An 18,584-nucleotide genomic window follows, 5' to 3' on the forward strand; every position below is an offset into this window, starting at 1 on the left:
GTAGATCCTTTAGGTCTGAACTCCAGCCATAGCAGCACACATGTTTCACATAGGCTACTGCAAATCATATGTGGCCAGATTTAGTCACGATCAAGTTGCAGCAACCATTTTTGCCTGACTTGTGCTACTCGGGAGAATGATTTGGAGAACTTAGGACATCCGATTAGAACATATCTAAATCGCAAATCATACGCAAAGCCTCTAAGGACCTATGCGGACACAATGGTTTTGTACCGAGGGTAGTTGACGTGGTAGATCCTTTAGGTCTGACAACCAGAATGATTTGGAGAACCTAATACACCTGCAGGAATATTGACAACATGACGTTCCCCATCTTTAAAATAATGTTTAAGACATTTTAGTAAAAAAAAAACAATGATAAAAACGTGTTGCTTCTTGCTTGGTATTATTGTGAAATTTTCGTCCATATACTGTCGATCCTTCCACTGGTGATTACTGATTGTGGGTGTGGCCGATCATCAATCTGAGGTCAGTTTCGGAAAATTTATGAGCTGGCGATTATTTGATATAAACGGTATATAAACATGTAATTTTGGCTGAGAAATGCCAGAGATTTTGCTGACTCCAATCCGGGTAAATATGACCCGAACACCGTAAGTGTGAGTTTTTTTTTGTGCACTGTAGGAAGGTCAAATAAAAAAATCAGTTCTGTTTTCCTTCGATCTAACTTGTATTCCGTGTGGAATACGTCAACCTCCGCCCATGGTTTATGCGTCCAATCTTTGATTCTAGTGGAGTAAACTTATCTTGTGGTAACAGATGCATACTATCAATATCCGAATTGCCGGAATCTTCGTTATTGTTCCACAATTTATGCACCCAAACGCATTCAACATTCGGTGAAAAATGAACGCTGTTGCCATCCACCGAACAGTCTTCAATTGAGACGATCTAAAAAACAGGTGAAATTTAAACGAACGACAATCCAGAGTGAACTCATTTCCAATACCTTGATATTCGTTGGTAGATACTGCATGTCACTTGGTATCACCATTCCCTGCAGTCGGAGAGATGATAACTGCGGAAAGTGCATCAACACGTCACGTAGGCGACTGAGATGGTCCTGGGGGAAAATGTTCCGTACTTGAAGCTCCCTTATGCCCTCCAGATGTGACCATAAGAAAGCAAACCATATGGCATCGTAGCAGTAGCATTGTGTGGGTTTCAGCAAAAGTTTTCGAAAATGAGATAATCCAGCTGGATTAGCCATTTCCATACTACGGCCCAAGGAAGGATAACGCATATCAATCACCAGCTGATCAGCGTGAATCGCATCTTGTAGGTGCAGTAGCTTCAGCATATCCATATCACAATTCAATGAGCGCAGTTGTGGTGCAATAAGCTTGAGAGGCTTTTGTAGAATCAATGAATGAACTGTCAGCTCGGTTAGGTTTTCGCAAGTCAACGCATGGTCGGTAGGATCAACTCTCACATATGCCAAGAAGATGTTTCTTAGATTGCTAAAGATAGCCGCGAATGTGGTCGCTACGGAAACTCCGATTAGTTTTATCTTGGAGAATAGGGGAGTTTGATGTGACGATATGTTTTCTAGCTCGACGGGATCTGGAACGAATGCTCCCCTCAACGGTTTTCGACTAAACATGTAAATCGAACGCAGTTTAGGACACTCGTGCAACTCAATGCGAACATTGTTGCGTATAACGCAACGTTGGATGTTTAGAGTTTCCAAATTTGGTGTTATCAGTGCTAAAACATAAGTTGGTGACTGATAGTTATTACTGATTTGCCTGTGCTCAAAATCCATTTTTTGAATATTATTCATCGGTAGCATAAAAAATGTGTGATGCAAAGCTTCATCATCGTGCCGCAATCCATCCGGTGGGGAAATATCAATGACTAGTATGTTTATTTTAATCACATCATTCAACAGGTTTCTGTGATGCTGCAGAAATGCAATAAACTGAGCGTAGTGAGCCATTATGCGCAAGGTGTGCATTTTCCATCGTTGATGACAATACTGCAGCACAGTGGCGAACCTCCCGTCGATCAATAACTCATTCTTCAATGACCGCATCGAACAACTAAATTTAGAGTACTCTCGTGAACTGCCACACAGCACTTCCAGAGGAATGCAAATGTCATCCCAATTTTTTGATCGCTTTGAGTCGGGTTTCGATAGATGGAGAGTAGCCTTGTCGGCCATGCAGTGCATTCCAATCACCCGGTACCATCGTTTATTCACCAGCGATAGATTAGACCTGAGCTCTTTCCAGCTCAAATGGTTAAAAATTTGCAGTAGTAGTTTGTTTGGAAGCGCTTCGATCGACATTGCAAGTATACTACTGACTGACTATCGAGCCGACAGATGATGATCGCAAACAAGTGAGTCAAAAAGTCAGCTGGGTATTCCCACTACGGGGTATTTACATATTTATCACCTGCAATTAATTATTGCGTCGCATGGAGAACGTTACATAGTACGGTAGTTAATGTTTTATAAGTTTCATTCGTGATAATAATGTAGTTTTAAGCGAAACTATGAGATATGGTTTATATACGTTTCAAAACCATTTTGCTGATTCAAGCTCCTGATTCAATACGATGTAGAGGTTACTGTGGTAATAGAGTGGCCCAAGCTTATATGGAAAAAGTGAAAAGTCTGGAATTTCAAACCTTGCACCATAAAATGACAGTTTGGGGGTCCCTGAAGCTCCCCTGAAAATTTCAGCTCATTCGGTCCAGTGGTTGGCGTGCGCAAATGGCTCAAAGTTTGTATGGAAAAAGTGATCCAAATGTATGGGGAAACGCAACCGTTTCAGTTTTTTGCTTCTAGGTGGCGCTGTAGTCGACGGATTCCTGTTGTGGACAAAATGTAGAACCTTTTTTATATAAGGAAGCGACTGGTGAAGACCGGATGTAAATCCCTTTGAAATTGGCCAAGTTATAAGCATCCAAAGTCGAAGGATCCTTCCTCCCCCAAAAGTTATCGACCCATCAGCCTTCTCTCAGGGTTATCCAAGCTATTCGAAAAAGCTATTCATCATCGGTTACTTGAGTCTGCCGAAAATCTCAACATCTTGCTCGAGGAACAGTTTGGTTTCCGACGCGGTCGATCAACTGTACACCAACTGACCCGAGTTACCAACGTCCTCAGACGGAACAAGTTTGTCTCGAAAACATCCGCCATGGCCTTACTCGATGTCGAGAAGGCATTTGACAATGTATGGCATGATGGCCTGGTGTACAAACTACAACGCTACAATCTTCCCAGCTACCTGGTGAAAATCATCAACAATTACCTGTCGGCAAGGACATTCCGGGTCTCAATCAGCGGAGCGAGTTCCAATGCGCACAACATCGTCGCAGGCGTCCCCCAGGGCAGTATCCTCAGGCCCCTGCTTTTCAATCTGTTCACCTCCGACATGCCAGAACCTCCAAAAGGAGGCATTCTATCTCTGTTCGCAGATAACACCTCCATCGTCTATAACGGTAGAGTGATCAGAGCGCTAGTGGCAAAACTCCAAAGAGGCCTGGATGCCCTGACAGAGTACCTCACCAGCTGGAAGATCTGTATCAACGCAGCGAAGCCCCAGGTCATCATTTTCCCCCACTCTTAATTTCCTAAACTTGTTCCGCCTGGGGACTGTAAAATCATCCTCAATGGCACGACTGTGGAATGGGCCAATGAGGCCGGCTACCTTGGCTTGACCCTCGACAGCAAGCTTATTTTCAGGCAACAGGTTGACAAAACGGTGACAAAGTGTAACGTCTTGTTGAAACTACTGTACCCTTTGATCAACCGCCGGTCGTCATTGTCCCTAAAAAATAAGCTTGCTGTCTACAAGCAAATCATCCTCCCTGCGATCGAATACGGCATGCCAGTCTGGGAGAGCTGCGCTAAAACCCACCACCTCAAACTTCAACGGGTCCAAAACAAATTCCTGAGGATGATCCTCAACATCCCTCCCAGGACAAGAACATCCGAGGTCCACCATCGGTCGGGATAAAAACCTTACATAAACGCTTTAGTGAGTATAAAGAAAAGTTTAGGGTCCGTTGCCTGCACTCGGATCAGGCTCCAATTAGGGCGCTAGTTCCAATCTAGGTTATCAAATTTTTTATTGTAAATATTAGTGTACATAGTAGTTAGGTTATCAAATTTTAAAAAACACACCAGCGCCTCCTAAAGGCCGTCATGATATATCATATTAACACTCAAATAACAATATAAACATGAAAATTTAAAATTGAAGTTGGAGGGCCAAGCCGGCCGAGCACTGTACATGTAGAAAAATAATAATTGTAGAACAGAAAATGATGAAATAAAGAAGAATTTTACTACTACTACTACCGACCATTGCGGCGGCGATGCAGGCGTATTCGGTGCCGTGCGAAATTAAATGCATGATTATCACGCAATCTCTCGAATTTTTATCCAATTGGTAAATACTTTCCGAGTTGTTTTCGGACATCGTTATGCCCGTTGCATCAGTTTTAGAACGATATTATATAATCGTTACAGACAGAGGTACAGAAGGACAGAAAGACAGAGAGACCTGGGATATTATATAAGTTATATATTTTTCAAACAACAGTTTTAATGTTTATAGCAGTGGTGCTCAGCACTTTGGGCGTTTTTTCCTCAATTTGCTTCTCACTCAATAAAAAAGAACTTCGACCATACAAATTGGCACTTGGTCGAAAGCTTTCAAATATATCTATCTGCTAAGGGTAATAAAACGGATATTGGTGTTAAATTCACTCCGTACGAAACGAACAAAGCAAAACAAAGGTGCGGCCCGCGGGCCGCAGTGTAATTTTACTTTGATCAAGTCGTACGGAGTGATTTCAACACCAATATTCGTTTTAATATCCTCAGCTGATAGATATATTTGAAAGCTTTCGTCCAAGTACTAACTTGTTAGAAGAAAACTCTTTTTCATTGTGTGACAAGCAAATTAATGAGAAAAACGCCCAAAATGCTGAGCACCACTGGTTTATAGCATAATTTATTAACTGTATAAAACTACAAAGTTATCAACAAACAACACTTATACCTATATTAATTATTTATTTCAACTGCTAGGCCTTCCTTTATAACAGAGCGAGTGCAACCTGGAAAATTTTGCCTATGATGTTGAACAACTTTGAGAAGATATTGAAGCTGTTCTTCATTTTTTGTCAGTTTTGCACAAAAAGTTTAACTCCTCTTTCAGCACAGTGATTCCCTACCAAAAATGAATTAATTTTATTTCTACTTTCAACAAATTCTTCCAATTCATCCCATATACTAAGATCTTCTTTGAGAAAATTTTCAGATATTCCAGAAATTTCAAAAAAAATTCATCGTATTTTGAGAAACAAAATCCGAAAGCGTACAAGAAGTCAACTTATCGATCGTAGATACTTTCAATTTTATTTTTCTTACTTAATCACCCTTACAAGATTTTAAATTGTGTGCCATTTCTTTTCTCTCATCAGTAGATATTTCTGGGTCGAAAAAACCCAGAGCGACTAGTTCTTCACTCAAGTACCATAGATGATTTGAAAATCTTGAAGCCGTAGCCATATACACATTTCTCGATTGATCAGGGAAAGCATCTCGTAAAGTTATCATTTTTTTTTTAGATCATTTCGTGCTGCTGATGAGGGTAAAGGAGCTTTAAACCAAGACCAAATGTAAACTCATAAAATAAAAGCACACATTACTGGAATTTTTCGCCTTTCATCATCGGTCATGTCAAATTGGCCTCTAAACAGCCATATTTTAAGACAATATATTGCTTTCGCCATCCATCTGGCATTGCTATGTGCTCCTGGTGGCGAAAATTTAATTCTTTTCACACCAAGAAATGCTAAAGATAAATTTAGCAACTCTTTATAGTCTTGTCGTTGCTGTTGAATATTGAGTTGGTTTTTCAAAAATTCAATCAAATGTTGTGTTTCATCACCAAGGATCTCAATAGTATAGCTAGTATAGCAGCTAGTATAGGAGTCATTATTTTTGATTTACTTCGCTCGGAAAACGCTCTACTAGTGGAGGGTTTCTCATCTGGAAGCAAGACATAAAAATATTGACATATAGTAGAAGTTACCATCTTATTTGATTATATTCTTACCTCCTCCATCAATAGTAAAAACGCTGGTAGCTGATTGAGATTCCAAGGAAGGCTCTGGTCCCGTTGTTGGTTCTTCTTCGATTTTGCCTTTTTCAACTCTCGCAAAGGCAGATCCAGGCCTTCCAACTTCCCTTTGCAGAATAAGGAACTGTTTATCCTTATCGTTTTTAATCAAATTTAATGCATTTCGTCGAGCAATGTCAAACAATCGATCCAAATTATTAATGAAACTAAACTCTTGCTCTTTCTGTTTCTCTCCCGCGTGAGAAGATTTTTTGATAATTGCTCGCATTTTGTTAAATAATTTTAGGAGCTTAACAACAGCATTGTAGTGTTGCATTAGAGGAATTCTATATTTCTCCCAAAAAAATTGAAGTTCAGTTACTACAGTTTTAGCAACTGGTTTTATACTCAAGTGTTGATTTTTCATTATAAAACGCATCCGACCAAGCACATCACCGTTTGAAGGCAACTTTACACCTTTAAAACTTTCAATTGGGACAACAAGTTCCATACTTAATTCTTCCTTAGATTTTGAATCCATTTTATGTATTCCACTTGCACGATCAAATATCACAAAAGCAAGAAGCACATTTTTCTTGCAGTACCAGTGGTTTTGGAGATACAACGATTTGAAGAGTGTAAAATTAGTTACGTTATATCGAGGTATACCTGTAGAAATAAAGAGCTTTTATTTGATTTGTTAATACAACAAATAGGCCTAATTATTAGTTAGCCTCAAATAAAAATATACAGCCATCCAGCTCCAACATTATTGATATGATCCATCAAAATTACCTTATGTTTGGTAGTATCGTTCCTTATAGAACAATATTGGACCCATTTTATTATTTCCCCTTTATGGTGACCAATTTCAATATAGGGTATTCAGAAAAATCGATCATTTCAGGAAATTTAATTTTTCATAAAATTGTGATTGTAATAATTGTAAATTGAGTTTATTTTGTGAAAAATTAAAATTCCTGAAATGATCGATTTTTCTGAATACTCTATGTTGAAATTGGTCACCATAAAGGAGAAATAATAAAATGGGTCCAATATTGTTCTAGAAGGAACGATAAGACCAAATATAAGGTAATTTTGATGGATCATATCAATAATGTTGGAACTGGATGGCTGTATATTTTTATTTGAGGCTAACAAAATAAATGGAAGAAGTACTTAATTTATTTCGTGTATTTACATTCACGCTTCAAAAATTGAACTCTAAACTATAGCATAAACCAAACTTGACCAAATTTTGAGTTCTTCAATTTATGTCAATTTTGAGTAAATTTTTTTAGCGTGTTAGCTCGAAGATAAGAAAATTGCGAGATTAAACATCGAACAATATCCCGGGTGTGTTTTTCTACTAAAAAGCTGAGTCGATTGGTATATAACACTATGGGTCTCCGAGCCTTCTATCAAAATTTGGCTTTTGGAGTGAAATTATAGCCTTCTGGTACAACTTTGTTGTACGAGAAAGGCAAAAAAGATCCCACCCCCCCTCGCCCACCCTTATTCACCCGCTCCCTCTCTAGCTACACTACTGTACAGAGTACGGAAAGTATTTACCAATCGGATAAAAATTTGCGAGATTGCGTAATAATCATGCATTTAATTTCGCACGGCACCGAATACGCCTGCATCGCCGCCGCAATGGTCGGTGGTACGTTGCTCTCATTTTAAACACACGCTCGACACCCTCGACTTTGGATGCTTATAGCTTGGCCAATTTTAAAGGGATTTACATCCGGTCTTCACCAGTCGCTTCCTTATATAAAAAAAGGTTCTACATTTTGTCCACAACAGGAATCCGTCGACTACAGCGCCACCTAGAAGCAAAAAACTGAAACGGTTGCGTTTCCCCATACATTTGGATCACTTTTTCCATACAAACTTTGAGCCATTTGCGCACGCCAACCACTGGACCGAATGAGCTGAAATTTTCAGGGGAGCTTCTGGGACCCCCAAATTGTCATTTAAGGGTGCAAGGTTTGAAATTCAGGATTTCATGCATTTTGGGCCAGTCTACTGTGGTAATATGCACCCCCGGGGAAAAACTACCTTTTGGAATTTTTAGCGATGTTCAAGGAATATTTTCAAGAATGTTTACTACTGGATTGAACTAACTTTTTTTTCGTAAAAAAAAAAAATTCTTCTAAAAATTTTGTCTTGGGGGGGGGGGGATGTTATGCCCAAAGGGGTGGCTACGCCACTGTCACCAGTTATCAATAATGGAATAAAACACAAACTGTGTAAATGACACCAATCTTTCCTTTTGGGAAGGGGATCAAAGGAAGCCCTCTAAACTACCGTGTGACTGATGTACAGTTGGTGGATTGCAACAATCTGTGCCTCTTAGTGGAAGAGTATATCATCATATTATGCGCCACCGTATCTGCATCATCCTTATTACATACCAAAGCGTATTTGAAACGAAATTGCTTACAGGTGCATCAAAGCATATCGCTGCATAATGCACCTGTTTATTGGATCCGTTGTTTCTTCCTGTGTCAATTCTGAATGGTAATTGATATCTACGCTGCCTTATACGCTTGCTTGTCCTATATTTCCTTAGAATTCCATTTACGTGTTCCAGATATGCATTTAAAGCAGTACATTTGTGTAACAATACAAGTAATCAACACCATTCCTCGCTGTTATGAGCGTATTAATGTCGACCTGTTAACCGCATTTAATGTACCACCATTTAGCTCGAGTTTGTTTCGAATGGTTAATTCTGCTATTAAGTTTCATTACCTGACTACTGTTACGGATTGGTAATGCGGTTTATCCCTTGTTCGTTTTAGTTTAGTATACTTGTATGTCCAGATAATGATATCATAATTTAGAACTATAATGGATAGTGGCATTGACTACGACCTAAATAATCATTTCAAAATAAATAAGTCTGATGGAGAACCAGACTGATATTCATTACGACACAAATTTCACACTATATCTGTATGCGATTATGCAATTAAGTTAATTTGCACTAATGAAGCGGCACAATGTCGCTTACATGCACTCTTTGGGATGAAATTTTTAATATTTGACCGAATCCCTTAATTTCATTCATGCTGCAAATATTTATCTTGCAGAATTCCGTTCTAAATTCCGCGAGAGATACAGTTATACGCCCTCAAAAGCTTAAGCATTAATTTCTAACTGTTTCATCCATAAATTCCTTCGTAACTGATTTTTCGAGGAACTCTTGAATTAATTTCTGGATGATTCGTAATGGAATTTGTTAATGAAATTCTGGAGAGATTTCCGAGGGAATTTTTAAATAAATATCAGAAGGTATTGAGGAGTTTCTAATTAAATTTTCTGAGGAATGTCCGAAGGTATTCATAAATGAAATTTTGAATGAATTCCTGGATGAAGTTCTGAATAAATTCCTTAGTGAAATTTCACAGGAACGCCAAGAATTTCTTCCTAGAGTTTCGGAAGGGATTTCGTGAAGAATTACTGTAATAATTTGTTTGATAAAAACCTGAAATAATTGCTGATGCAATTCCTTGAAAAAATTGAAAGAATTCCTAATTTAATTAAAGCAGGAATTTTCATGACAATTTTTGAAGGAACTCATAAAGAAACTCATAAAAGGAATTCTGCTGAAAGGTTTTCTGTTGGAATTTCAAATTCCGAAGAAATTCCTAAAAGAATTTGTAAATGAATTTTATTGAAGGAATCCCTGAAAGAATTTCCGAAGCAATTTCTTCGGGAATTTTCGAGCACATTTCGAAAAGTATTTCCAAATTAAAAAAAAAGGAATTTCAAAAATTGGAGGATTCCATTGAATATTCCTTATAATATTCCTTAAAAAATGCTTCAAGAATGCTGACTACCAAGGGCCGCACATCAATTTTGAACTGTTGAAGCGGGCCGCAGTACATTTGCAACATTTGTTTTTCATGTCACATTGAATTTTGAATATAAAATGGCTTTTCATATATCTGTTTTGCATTTGACCAAAATATTTTATTTATGTCTTTTTTTTACGAATAACATATTGGAAAAGACAATTCATTTTAAACGTTTTACGGTGTAGCTGACTTTTAGTCGATTATACTTTTTTGAGGTAGCAGACTTAAGACAAGAAAATTCTTTTCGCAACAACAGCAACGTCAGTTCAATTGGTAGAAATTATGCGTAGCTACTTTTTCATAATCTGCTCTTCGTATTATCTACCGTGGTTTCATGCTGCTGTGCGATAAATTGGATTTTTCTCTACAAGTTAATCAGAGCATGGCAAATCTCGATTTCGTTAATCAAAAATTGTAGCGTAAAGTAGGTTGTTAGGATAGTTAACAGTCAGCGCTTTTTCTGGGGCTTATAATTCAGCAATTTTTCAGTTTAATATTTCTCAATCCCAATTTATTTTGAAGATTGAAACCATTAATGTTACGGAACAATAAATCTAAACCAATATTTGAAAATGGCGTAATAGCCAAAATGTATTCCTTCTGATTCTTTGTCTACATAAAAAGCTATATATGTAGACGAAGAATCAGAGGAAAAAAATTTAGGCTGTTACGCCTTTTCCAAATGTTGGTCTTGATAATGATAACATTATTTTTACCCGAAATTCATCGTTAAGCATGCTTAGATTTGCAAAAAAATACAGTATACCCCCGCTGATCCGACAAATGTATCGAGGTTTCTCTCGTTAATCAGACTGTCAAATCCATACAAATTAACCAAAACAGAATCACAACACAAATTTGAAAACTGACAGCATAATGTGTTTAAATGGGAAACTGACAGCATAATGTGTTCCGAATTAGCGAGATCCGGACTAACGAGTCGTCGGATTAGCGAGGTCCGGATAAGCGGGGGGATACTGTACACGTATGTTATTTTCATAACCCGGAGCAATTACCTCGTAGTGTGTTTGCTGTTCGCATACATAACATTTAAGAAGTGATGAATTTCATTTTTCATGATAATAAAAGGATACATCCTTTATATGTGGTTCTTCAACATCAATAATGATGTGAACTTGACAGGTTCCCCGAGTACAACGAACAAGTCGTCACGATAGAAAGATATTATTATTATGCAATGCTCATCAATGGGCCACAAGTAGCTTATTATCTGATATCATTCGCGGAAAAGGCTTGGAGGGCCACGCTTTTGGGATCACTGCTCTAGACCAACGCTGCCATAAACCATTTTCCAAAAAATGTGTCTTCATTTGATTGCTTCTGCTGGAGAATACTAAATCGATGCCGAATTTCCTCAGTCGATGGCGATGGTGATGTGTCGATCATAGGGGACCGATACCCTCTTCAGCGGTTCATCGATCGGTGTCAGTGTTGTCAGTTCGTTTTTCCGTAGGTTCCTCTGCATCTTGTTGATGATTGCTTGTATTGTTCTTTCCTTGTATCCGTTTATCCTCGCTGTTTCCAAGATGTGTTGTAGCTCCTTCGTTTTTCCTTCTTCGCTCAGGGGAATTGTCTGCATCCTGTGGATCATGTGATGAAAAGCTGCCATTTTGTGCTGATACGAATGATTTGATGTGTATGGGATGACTCTCATGGTGTTGGTAGGCTTCCTGTAGATTTCGAAGTCTAATGTTGCATTTGTTCCCTTGATAACCAGTAGATCCAAGAAAGGTAATTTACCTTCCTTTTCCTCCTCGTGGGTGAATTTGATGTCTTTATGCACGTTGTTTATCGCTTCCAAAATCCTGGGTAGATCTTTCCGGTTGATAATGCTGATCATTTTCTTCAAGTCGAGTCAAGTACGAGACACTGAAGACGGCCTTACTTTTGAGGTCGAAATACGTATCTGTCAAGATACAATTAAGTGGTGGAATTCAATGGGATTGTATAAACTCGTCTTATGACAGGTACGTCTAAGGGTAAGACTCAGATACAGGGTGTAAAACCGAAATTTCCAAATTCGAGACCGTCACGAAATTAGGATAGATTTCAAACGCTAATAGCGTTTTTATCTTTCGATGGATTTTCGAGATTTGCTTATCAATAGATTTGGAAACTCTCCAGCAATTTGCCAATTCTATTGATACTATTGATTATCAACGTTAAACTATTGAAAATGTTATTTCTTTCCAAAACTGGTGAAAAATTCTATTCCGTTCATAAATCCCCAACACGGACATCAGATTGCAGTAAGGTACGGGCCTTTTGATGCACTGCTTCGTTTTCCCTGTGTATAAAAAGCCCCGTGTTTCGCGTGCGCGCGTCATTTTCATTCTGGATGTCACGGAGAACCTAACAGGGCGCCAAGAAGCGGTCCCAGTGAAAACGGCTATCTCAGCGGTGGTGGTGCGGATGGAAATTTTTCGCTCGATGGTGGTGGCGATCGTGGCAGCAGCAGCACAATTTACATTCGTGTTCCAAACAGCGGATCGGGCAATCAACGGCGTCCATAGAGCCGTCATCGAATCGCAGACGCGCAGTCCAGTGGTTGCTGTTAATGAGGCACATAAGTGGAAATGAATCGGTTCTTTTCGGGACCACCATTATATTTGGGAGGAAGATTAATATGTGAATATGTACGTTATGTGGAAGATATTGATTTGGAAAATGTATTGGAGGTAACCACTTTCCCTTCGATGGGACTCGAACCCATGACCCTACAGTACGCTAGACTGGTGCTTTAACCAACTAAGCTACGAAGGACCTCCGTCGGCCTTCGCAACCTAGCGGCTACTGAACGAGCTCGAGATTCCCAAATTGGACGCATAGTCAAATCACTCGCAATCCATTTATCAAGCCAATACTTCCACATGTGTATTATACACGTCCACATTAGAGGAGCGTGAGTATTTAGAATGTCTGGCGGCTGTACACATTCTTCATCAGCAACGGTACTGATCAAGTGAGGTTGTGTAAGCTATTTGCCAGTCGGTCGTCAAGCTCAGACCCGACCGCATTGCGTAGGGAAGAGCACGCAACTCAAGTTCAGTTCAATCAAAGGTAATGGCCTATTTCCGGGGATTAAACCACCCGACTTGAACGTTAATTTACAACTACTGTAGGGTCATGGGTTCAAAGCAAGACCATGCTGAGGGTGGCTGGGTTCGATTCCCGGTGCCGGTCTAGGCAATTTTCGGATTGGAAATTGTCTCGACTTCCCTGGGCATAAAAGTATCATCGTGGTAGCCTCATGATATACGAATGCAAAAATGGTAACCTGGCTTAGAAACCTCGCAGTTAATAACTGTGGAAGTGCTTAATGAACACTAAGCTGCGAGGCGGCTCTGTCCCCAGTGTGGGGATGTAATGCCAATAAGAAGAAGAAGAAGGGTCATGGGTTCGAGTCCCATCGAAGGGAAAGTGGTTACCTCCAATATATTTTCCAAATCAATATCTTCCACATAACGTACATATTCACATATGAGTTTTCATAACATTGTAAATTAACGTCCAAGTCGGGTGGTTTAATCCCCGGAAATAGGCAATTACCTTTGATTGAACTGAACTTGAGTTGCGTGCTCTTGCCTACGCAATGCGGTCGGGTCTGAGCTTGACGACCGACTGGCAAATAGCTTACACAACCTTACTTGATCAGTACCGTTGCTGATGAAGAATGTGTATAGCCGCCAGACATTCTAAATACTCACGCTCCTCTAATGTGGACGTGTATCATACACATGTGGAAGTATTGGCTTGATAAATGGATTGCGAGTGATTTGACTATGCGTCCAATTTGGGAATCTCGAGCTCGTTCAGTAGCCGCTAGGTTGCGAAGGCCGACGGAGGTCCTTCGTAGCTTAGTTGGTTAAAGCATCAGTCTAGCGTACTGTAGGGTCATGGGTTCGAGTCCCATCGAAGGGAAAGTGGTTACCTCCATACATTTTCCAAATCAATATCTTCCACATAACGTACATATTCACATATGAGTTTTCATAACATTGTAAATTAACGTCCAAGTCGGGTGGTTTAATCCCCGGGAATAGGCAATTACCTTTGATTGAAGAGGAAGATTAAGTTGAAATAATTTTTCTAAAGTGCAACCGCTAGGAACTAAAAAATTCTTCAGTGAAATTTTCTAGCGTGATTCTGAGTTATATGATTTTAGTGATTGAGAAAGTTGATATTAGACGAACTTTCTTCAAAGAACAAAGCATAATTGTTTGGCATTGGTAGCGGAATCATAACATTAGTGCCGGTCCGAGCGTAGGCTGTTGGCGGAAGATTGCCACAGCTATTTATTCACTAAAGTGGGGTTTGCAACGATTTGGATGTTATCGGCACAACATGAAATTTTCTCTAGCTTTGTATTTTTCCTGTTGATGATTGAAAAAGAAATCGGTTCCGAGATGAACTTTATTCAAAGCGCAACGCTAACGTCGATTGTTGAATCCCAACCACGTGTTGGAAGGAAGGAAAAAGCACAAAATGTAAGGGTCTGTTCACAAATTACGTAACGCAAAAATCCAAGTTTTTGACCCCCTCCCTCCCCCTCGTAACAAAAAGTAACATTTTTGGTACCCCCTCCCTCCCCCATGTAACGCGTAACTGAGAAAATTTTAAAGGCAGATTTTTTTTCCTTCTCTGAAGCATTTGGGTTTTGGTATTTTTTTAACACTGTTAGAATAGGGACGACACATGATCAAAAATCAAGGATATCAAGAGTGCAGCTAGTAGAAACGAAAATAGAATTTGCGATCATAACCATTTACATAGTTTTGCGGAACTGTGGTGTCGAGAAATACAATATTCGCTTGGTATTTTACGCATATCAGTCCCGCCCGCCATGTCATAATGCTTGATTTCGATAATAACTAATATACGATAACGATAAACAACAATTATTTCAATCAGAGATTTAAAAAAAGGCAGTCAATAAATTTTTAATCGCGTTATGCGTAACATTTGGTAGTACTCACCCCCTCCCCCACCTTTAGTGTAACAAAGTATAACGCAAGTTGGACCTCCCCCCTCCCCCCAAAAGCGTTACGTAATTTGTGAACAGACCCTAATCGCATGGCGATGGCAGAAGTTTGATGTCGGAAGTGCAATCACAAGCGTGCGTCGGAGGGAGTAGCTGGAGTAAATATATTCATATGAATGGTAAATTGGTAATGTGATCGCATTTTGACGTGAACTACGTCTAAGGGGGAGGCTCTGATACAGGGTGTAAGATGAAAATTTCAAAATTGGGGACCGTCACGTAGTCATGTAAGATTTTAAACGTTAATCTTTATCTTTTGATGGATTTTTGAGATTTATATATCAAACGCATCGGAAACTCTCCACCAATTTGCAAATGTTATTGAAACTTTTGATTATCAACGTTAAACTAATGGAAATTTCAATTCTTTCCAAACCCAGTAAAAATTCAGACCCAATCAATCCTGCATCCCCAACACGGGCATCAGTTTGTTATAAGTTACGGTCCTTTTCGCCCAGCGCTCCATTTCTCTATGCATAAAAGACTCGTGTCTCGTACGCGCGCGGCATTTTCGTTCGAGCATTCTCAGAGAGCGGACACGATGCTTCATTTGTAGCCTTGGCCCTTGAGCCAGCATTGGAAGCGATTGTCGAGCGGAGAGTGGCATCCCACAGCGATAGGCGGCAGTCAACGATTGTGAAGCGACAGTCGGGACGGCAGCCTCACTAGAGTGATAATTTCGCCCGGTTGCGGTCCAAGCGACAACGGCTGCCGCGTTGATGTTGGTCGCGTCATCAATGGTGGAGCTGCGGTAATTGCTGATAGTGATTGGAGTCATTTAAAGTAAATCGATTCTCTTGATGACCATTATTACCTTGGAAAAATGTTGTTAAGCTGAGAGGATTTTTCCAAAGTGCAACAACTAGTAACCAGCACACTCTTGGCGTTTAGTAAAATCTTCTAGCAAGATTCTGAATTTGTTTATGTTCTATTAGTGATTTCCAATACGTACCATTGAGAAAAATAACAATATAAAATTGGTCAATTGGAGACAAACTTTGACTAGTTACGCAGAACTTCGGTTAGTTAGAAAATTCAATTGCATGGATGATATCAGTAGCAGTCAACTAAAATTTTCATTTTTGCTGTTGGGGATTGGAATTGCGCATTATCGAAGAACCAAAATTTCATACAAGAGAATATTTATCCGAAACTTATCTTATTCAAAGTGCAAATGGTGATGGCGACAGTTCAATAAAAACGATGCCCTCAGTAGCGAAATCGCGAGTGTGCTTTGTTCACCGAGGTGCGCCTTCAGCGATTTGACGGTAATTATCCTTGATTACTGACATTTTATTGGTTAAATACAGTAAAGATTGCAATTTAACCTGACAAATTATTATTTGCAATAGAAATACCCAAATTAAATTAAGCTCATTAAGAAGATTTTTCGAAAAGTAAAAAACAACAATGAAATTGATTTTTTTTAAGTGAAAATCCTAACAAATTAAACAAACAAAACTAAACTTCTCATATTCTACAAAACTCGAGAATTTAACAAATTCGACTTAATTACATAAATATATCAGTTACTTTCAAAATGTAAATATTTAATTGTCGTATCCATCAAATTTCATGTTTTGAATATTGCTCGAAACCAGCGTTGTCTCAAAAGAAATCAAAAGAACAATTTTGTAATATTCATGAATGATGGGACTTGCTAGGTTCTTCATTTCACAAAACTGTTTTACGTAGAAAAATATATAAAGCTCTTTTAGTGGAATGTATTCAACCGTCTAAGACGAATTAAGTACTCTCCATTTAATTCCACCAAACAATCTTCGATACCTTTGCAGATACGTATTTCGACCACAACTGTGTGGTCGTCTTCAGTGTCTCGTACTTGACTCGACTTCGAGCCGAGTCGAGTCAAGTACGAGACACTGAAGACGACGACACAGTTGTGGTCGAAATACGTATCTGCAAAGATATTGAAAATTGTTTGGTGGAATTAAATGGAGAGTACTTAATTCGTCTTAGACGGTGTTTTACGTAGTTTACGTCGGGCGGTCGTGTCTTGTACACAACCTTTATGATTTTTTGTTGAATAGTACCCCTTGAGGCATCGCTTGAGGTACCCCGGGAATTTTTGCTGAGAAATCATATTCTACAGTCATAGCTTCTATTCCAACTTTATAAATACCTGAAAATGTATCCGGTAGCTGACAAGAAAAATTGACTATAGGATTTTCATTTGGATTCTGTTTGTTGGCAAAAAATTAAAATTATTATAACTTTACTTTTCTATAAAGTGAGCAAGTTATATTGTCCCAGCCAATTCAGGATCTATTCCAGAGTAACAAGAAGTTTTTAAAATTTAAGAAACCCAATTTAAACCACCTAATAGTGGTACTGCATTTCTTGCTTTTAGCCAGTACACCAACCTTCTTAAATCTGTTTCTTCGGTTTCTTCAATATTTCTTCTGGTACTACAAATTATTTATGAAAATATCTAGTACATCCTTTCGATATTCATTAAAATGTTTCATCAGAATTTTTTCTCAGAATGTTTCCTCCAAAAAATGTTTAGGACAGAGAAGATTGTTGTTTAGACATGAAGAGACATTTTCTTTTTTATTTTGTTCAGCAGATCATGAACACAGAACGCCGTCGGGACAAGTTCTGCTATACTCTGGTTTACGAGGTGAACACGCTCCCCGGCATCGCGGAGTTGGCTTCCTACTAAGCGCTCAGGCACACTCTGCGCATATGAAGTGGGAACCTATTAGTGAAAGGATAATCGTTGCCAGATTTAGAACACGGGTCCGAAACCTTACTATAATCCAATGTTATGCGCCAACCGATGCTGCCGATCTGCAAGACAAAGAGAACTTCTACAGTCAACTCAATGCCGTCGTAGATAGAATTCCGAAGGGTGATATAAAGATCTGTTTGGGCGACTTCAATGCGAAGATCGGATCCGACAACTCGAACCATGAGCGCATTATGGGACGCCATGTCTCGGAGAAATGAGCGAAAACGGAGAGCTGTTCGCAGAATTTTGTGGTAATAACGACATGGTGATCGGGGGATCGCTCTTCCCTCATCGACCGGTTCACAAGGTCACGTGGGTCTCCCGTGACGGCTTTACAGAAAATCAAATCGACCACATCTGCATCAGCCGAAAATGGAAACGGAGCCTTCTTGATGTACGGAATAAACGTAGTGCCGAAATCGCATCTGATCATCACCTCCTCATCGGCGAAATACGCCTGCGCATTGCGCGGATTCGTCGGCAGGAGGAAAGAGTTGGACGACGATTCAACACACGCCGACTGGAAGATGCCACGGTGAAACGGTCCTTCGTTGAAGAACTGGAGACGCATGCTGCAGATATTCCGGAAGATGGCAGCGTAGAAGACCAATGGACCGCCATCAAGAATGCCTTCATCGCCACCAGCGAGAACAATCTGGGCGAACTACGCACCCAGAGAAAACAATGGATCACCGATGAGACCTGGAGGAAGATAGAGGAGCGAAGAGAAGCCAAAGCCGCGATAGAGCGATCGAAAACCAGAGGAGCCAAAGTATTAGCCCGTCAACGATACA

At 39.5% G+C, this 18,584-nt stretch overlaps 2 protein-coding genes across 2 annotated transcripts in view; both read right to left on the bottom strand.

The window, feature by feature from the left end:
- Window positions 1–18,584, bottom strand: part of LOC134224956 (homeobox protein goosecoid-like) — a 49,416-nt gene that overhangs the window by 26,395 nt on the left and 4,437 nt on the right. The window lies entirely within an intron of this gene.
- LOC134221758 (uncharacterized) lies at window positions 685–2,311 on the bottom strand. Its single transcript, XM_062700944.1, has 2 exons — window positions 971–2,311; window positions 685–912 (listed from the first exon to the last, which is right to left on the bottom strand). The coding sequence occupies exons 1-2, from the start codon at window positions 2,309–2,311 to the stop codon at window positions 685–687; spliced, it is 1,569 nt and encodes a 522-aa protein (XP_062556928.1).

Source organism: Armigeres subalbatus, chromosome 3 (assembly GCF_024139115.2).
Source record: "Armigeres subalbatus isolate Guangzhou_Male chromosome 3, GZ_Asu_2, whole genome shotgun sequence".
NCBI classification, from domain to species: Eukaryota; Metazoa; Arthropoda; class Insecta; order Diptera; family Culicidae; genus Armigeres; species Armigeres subalbatus.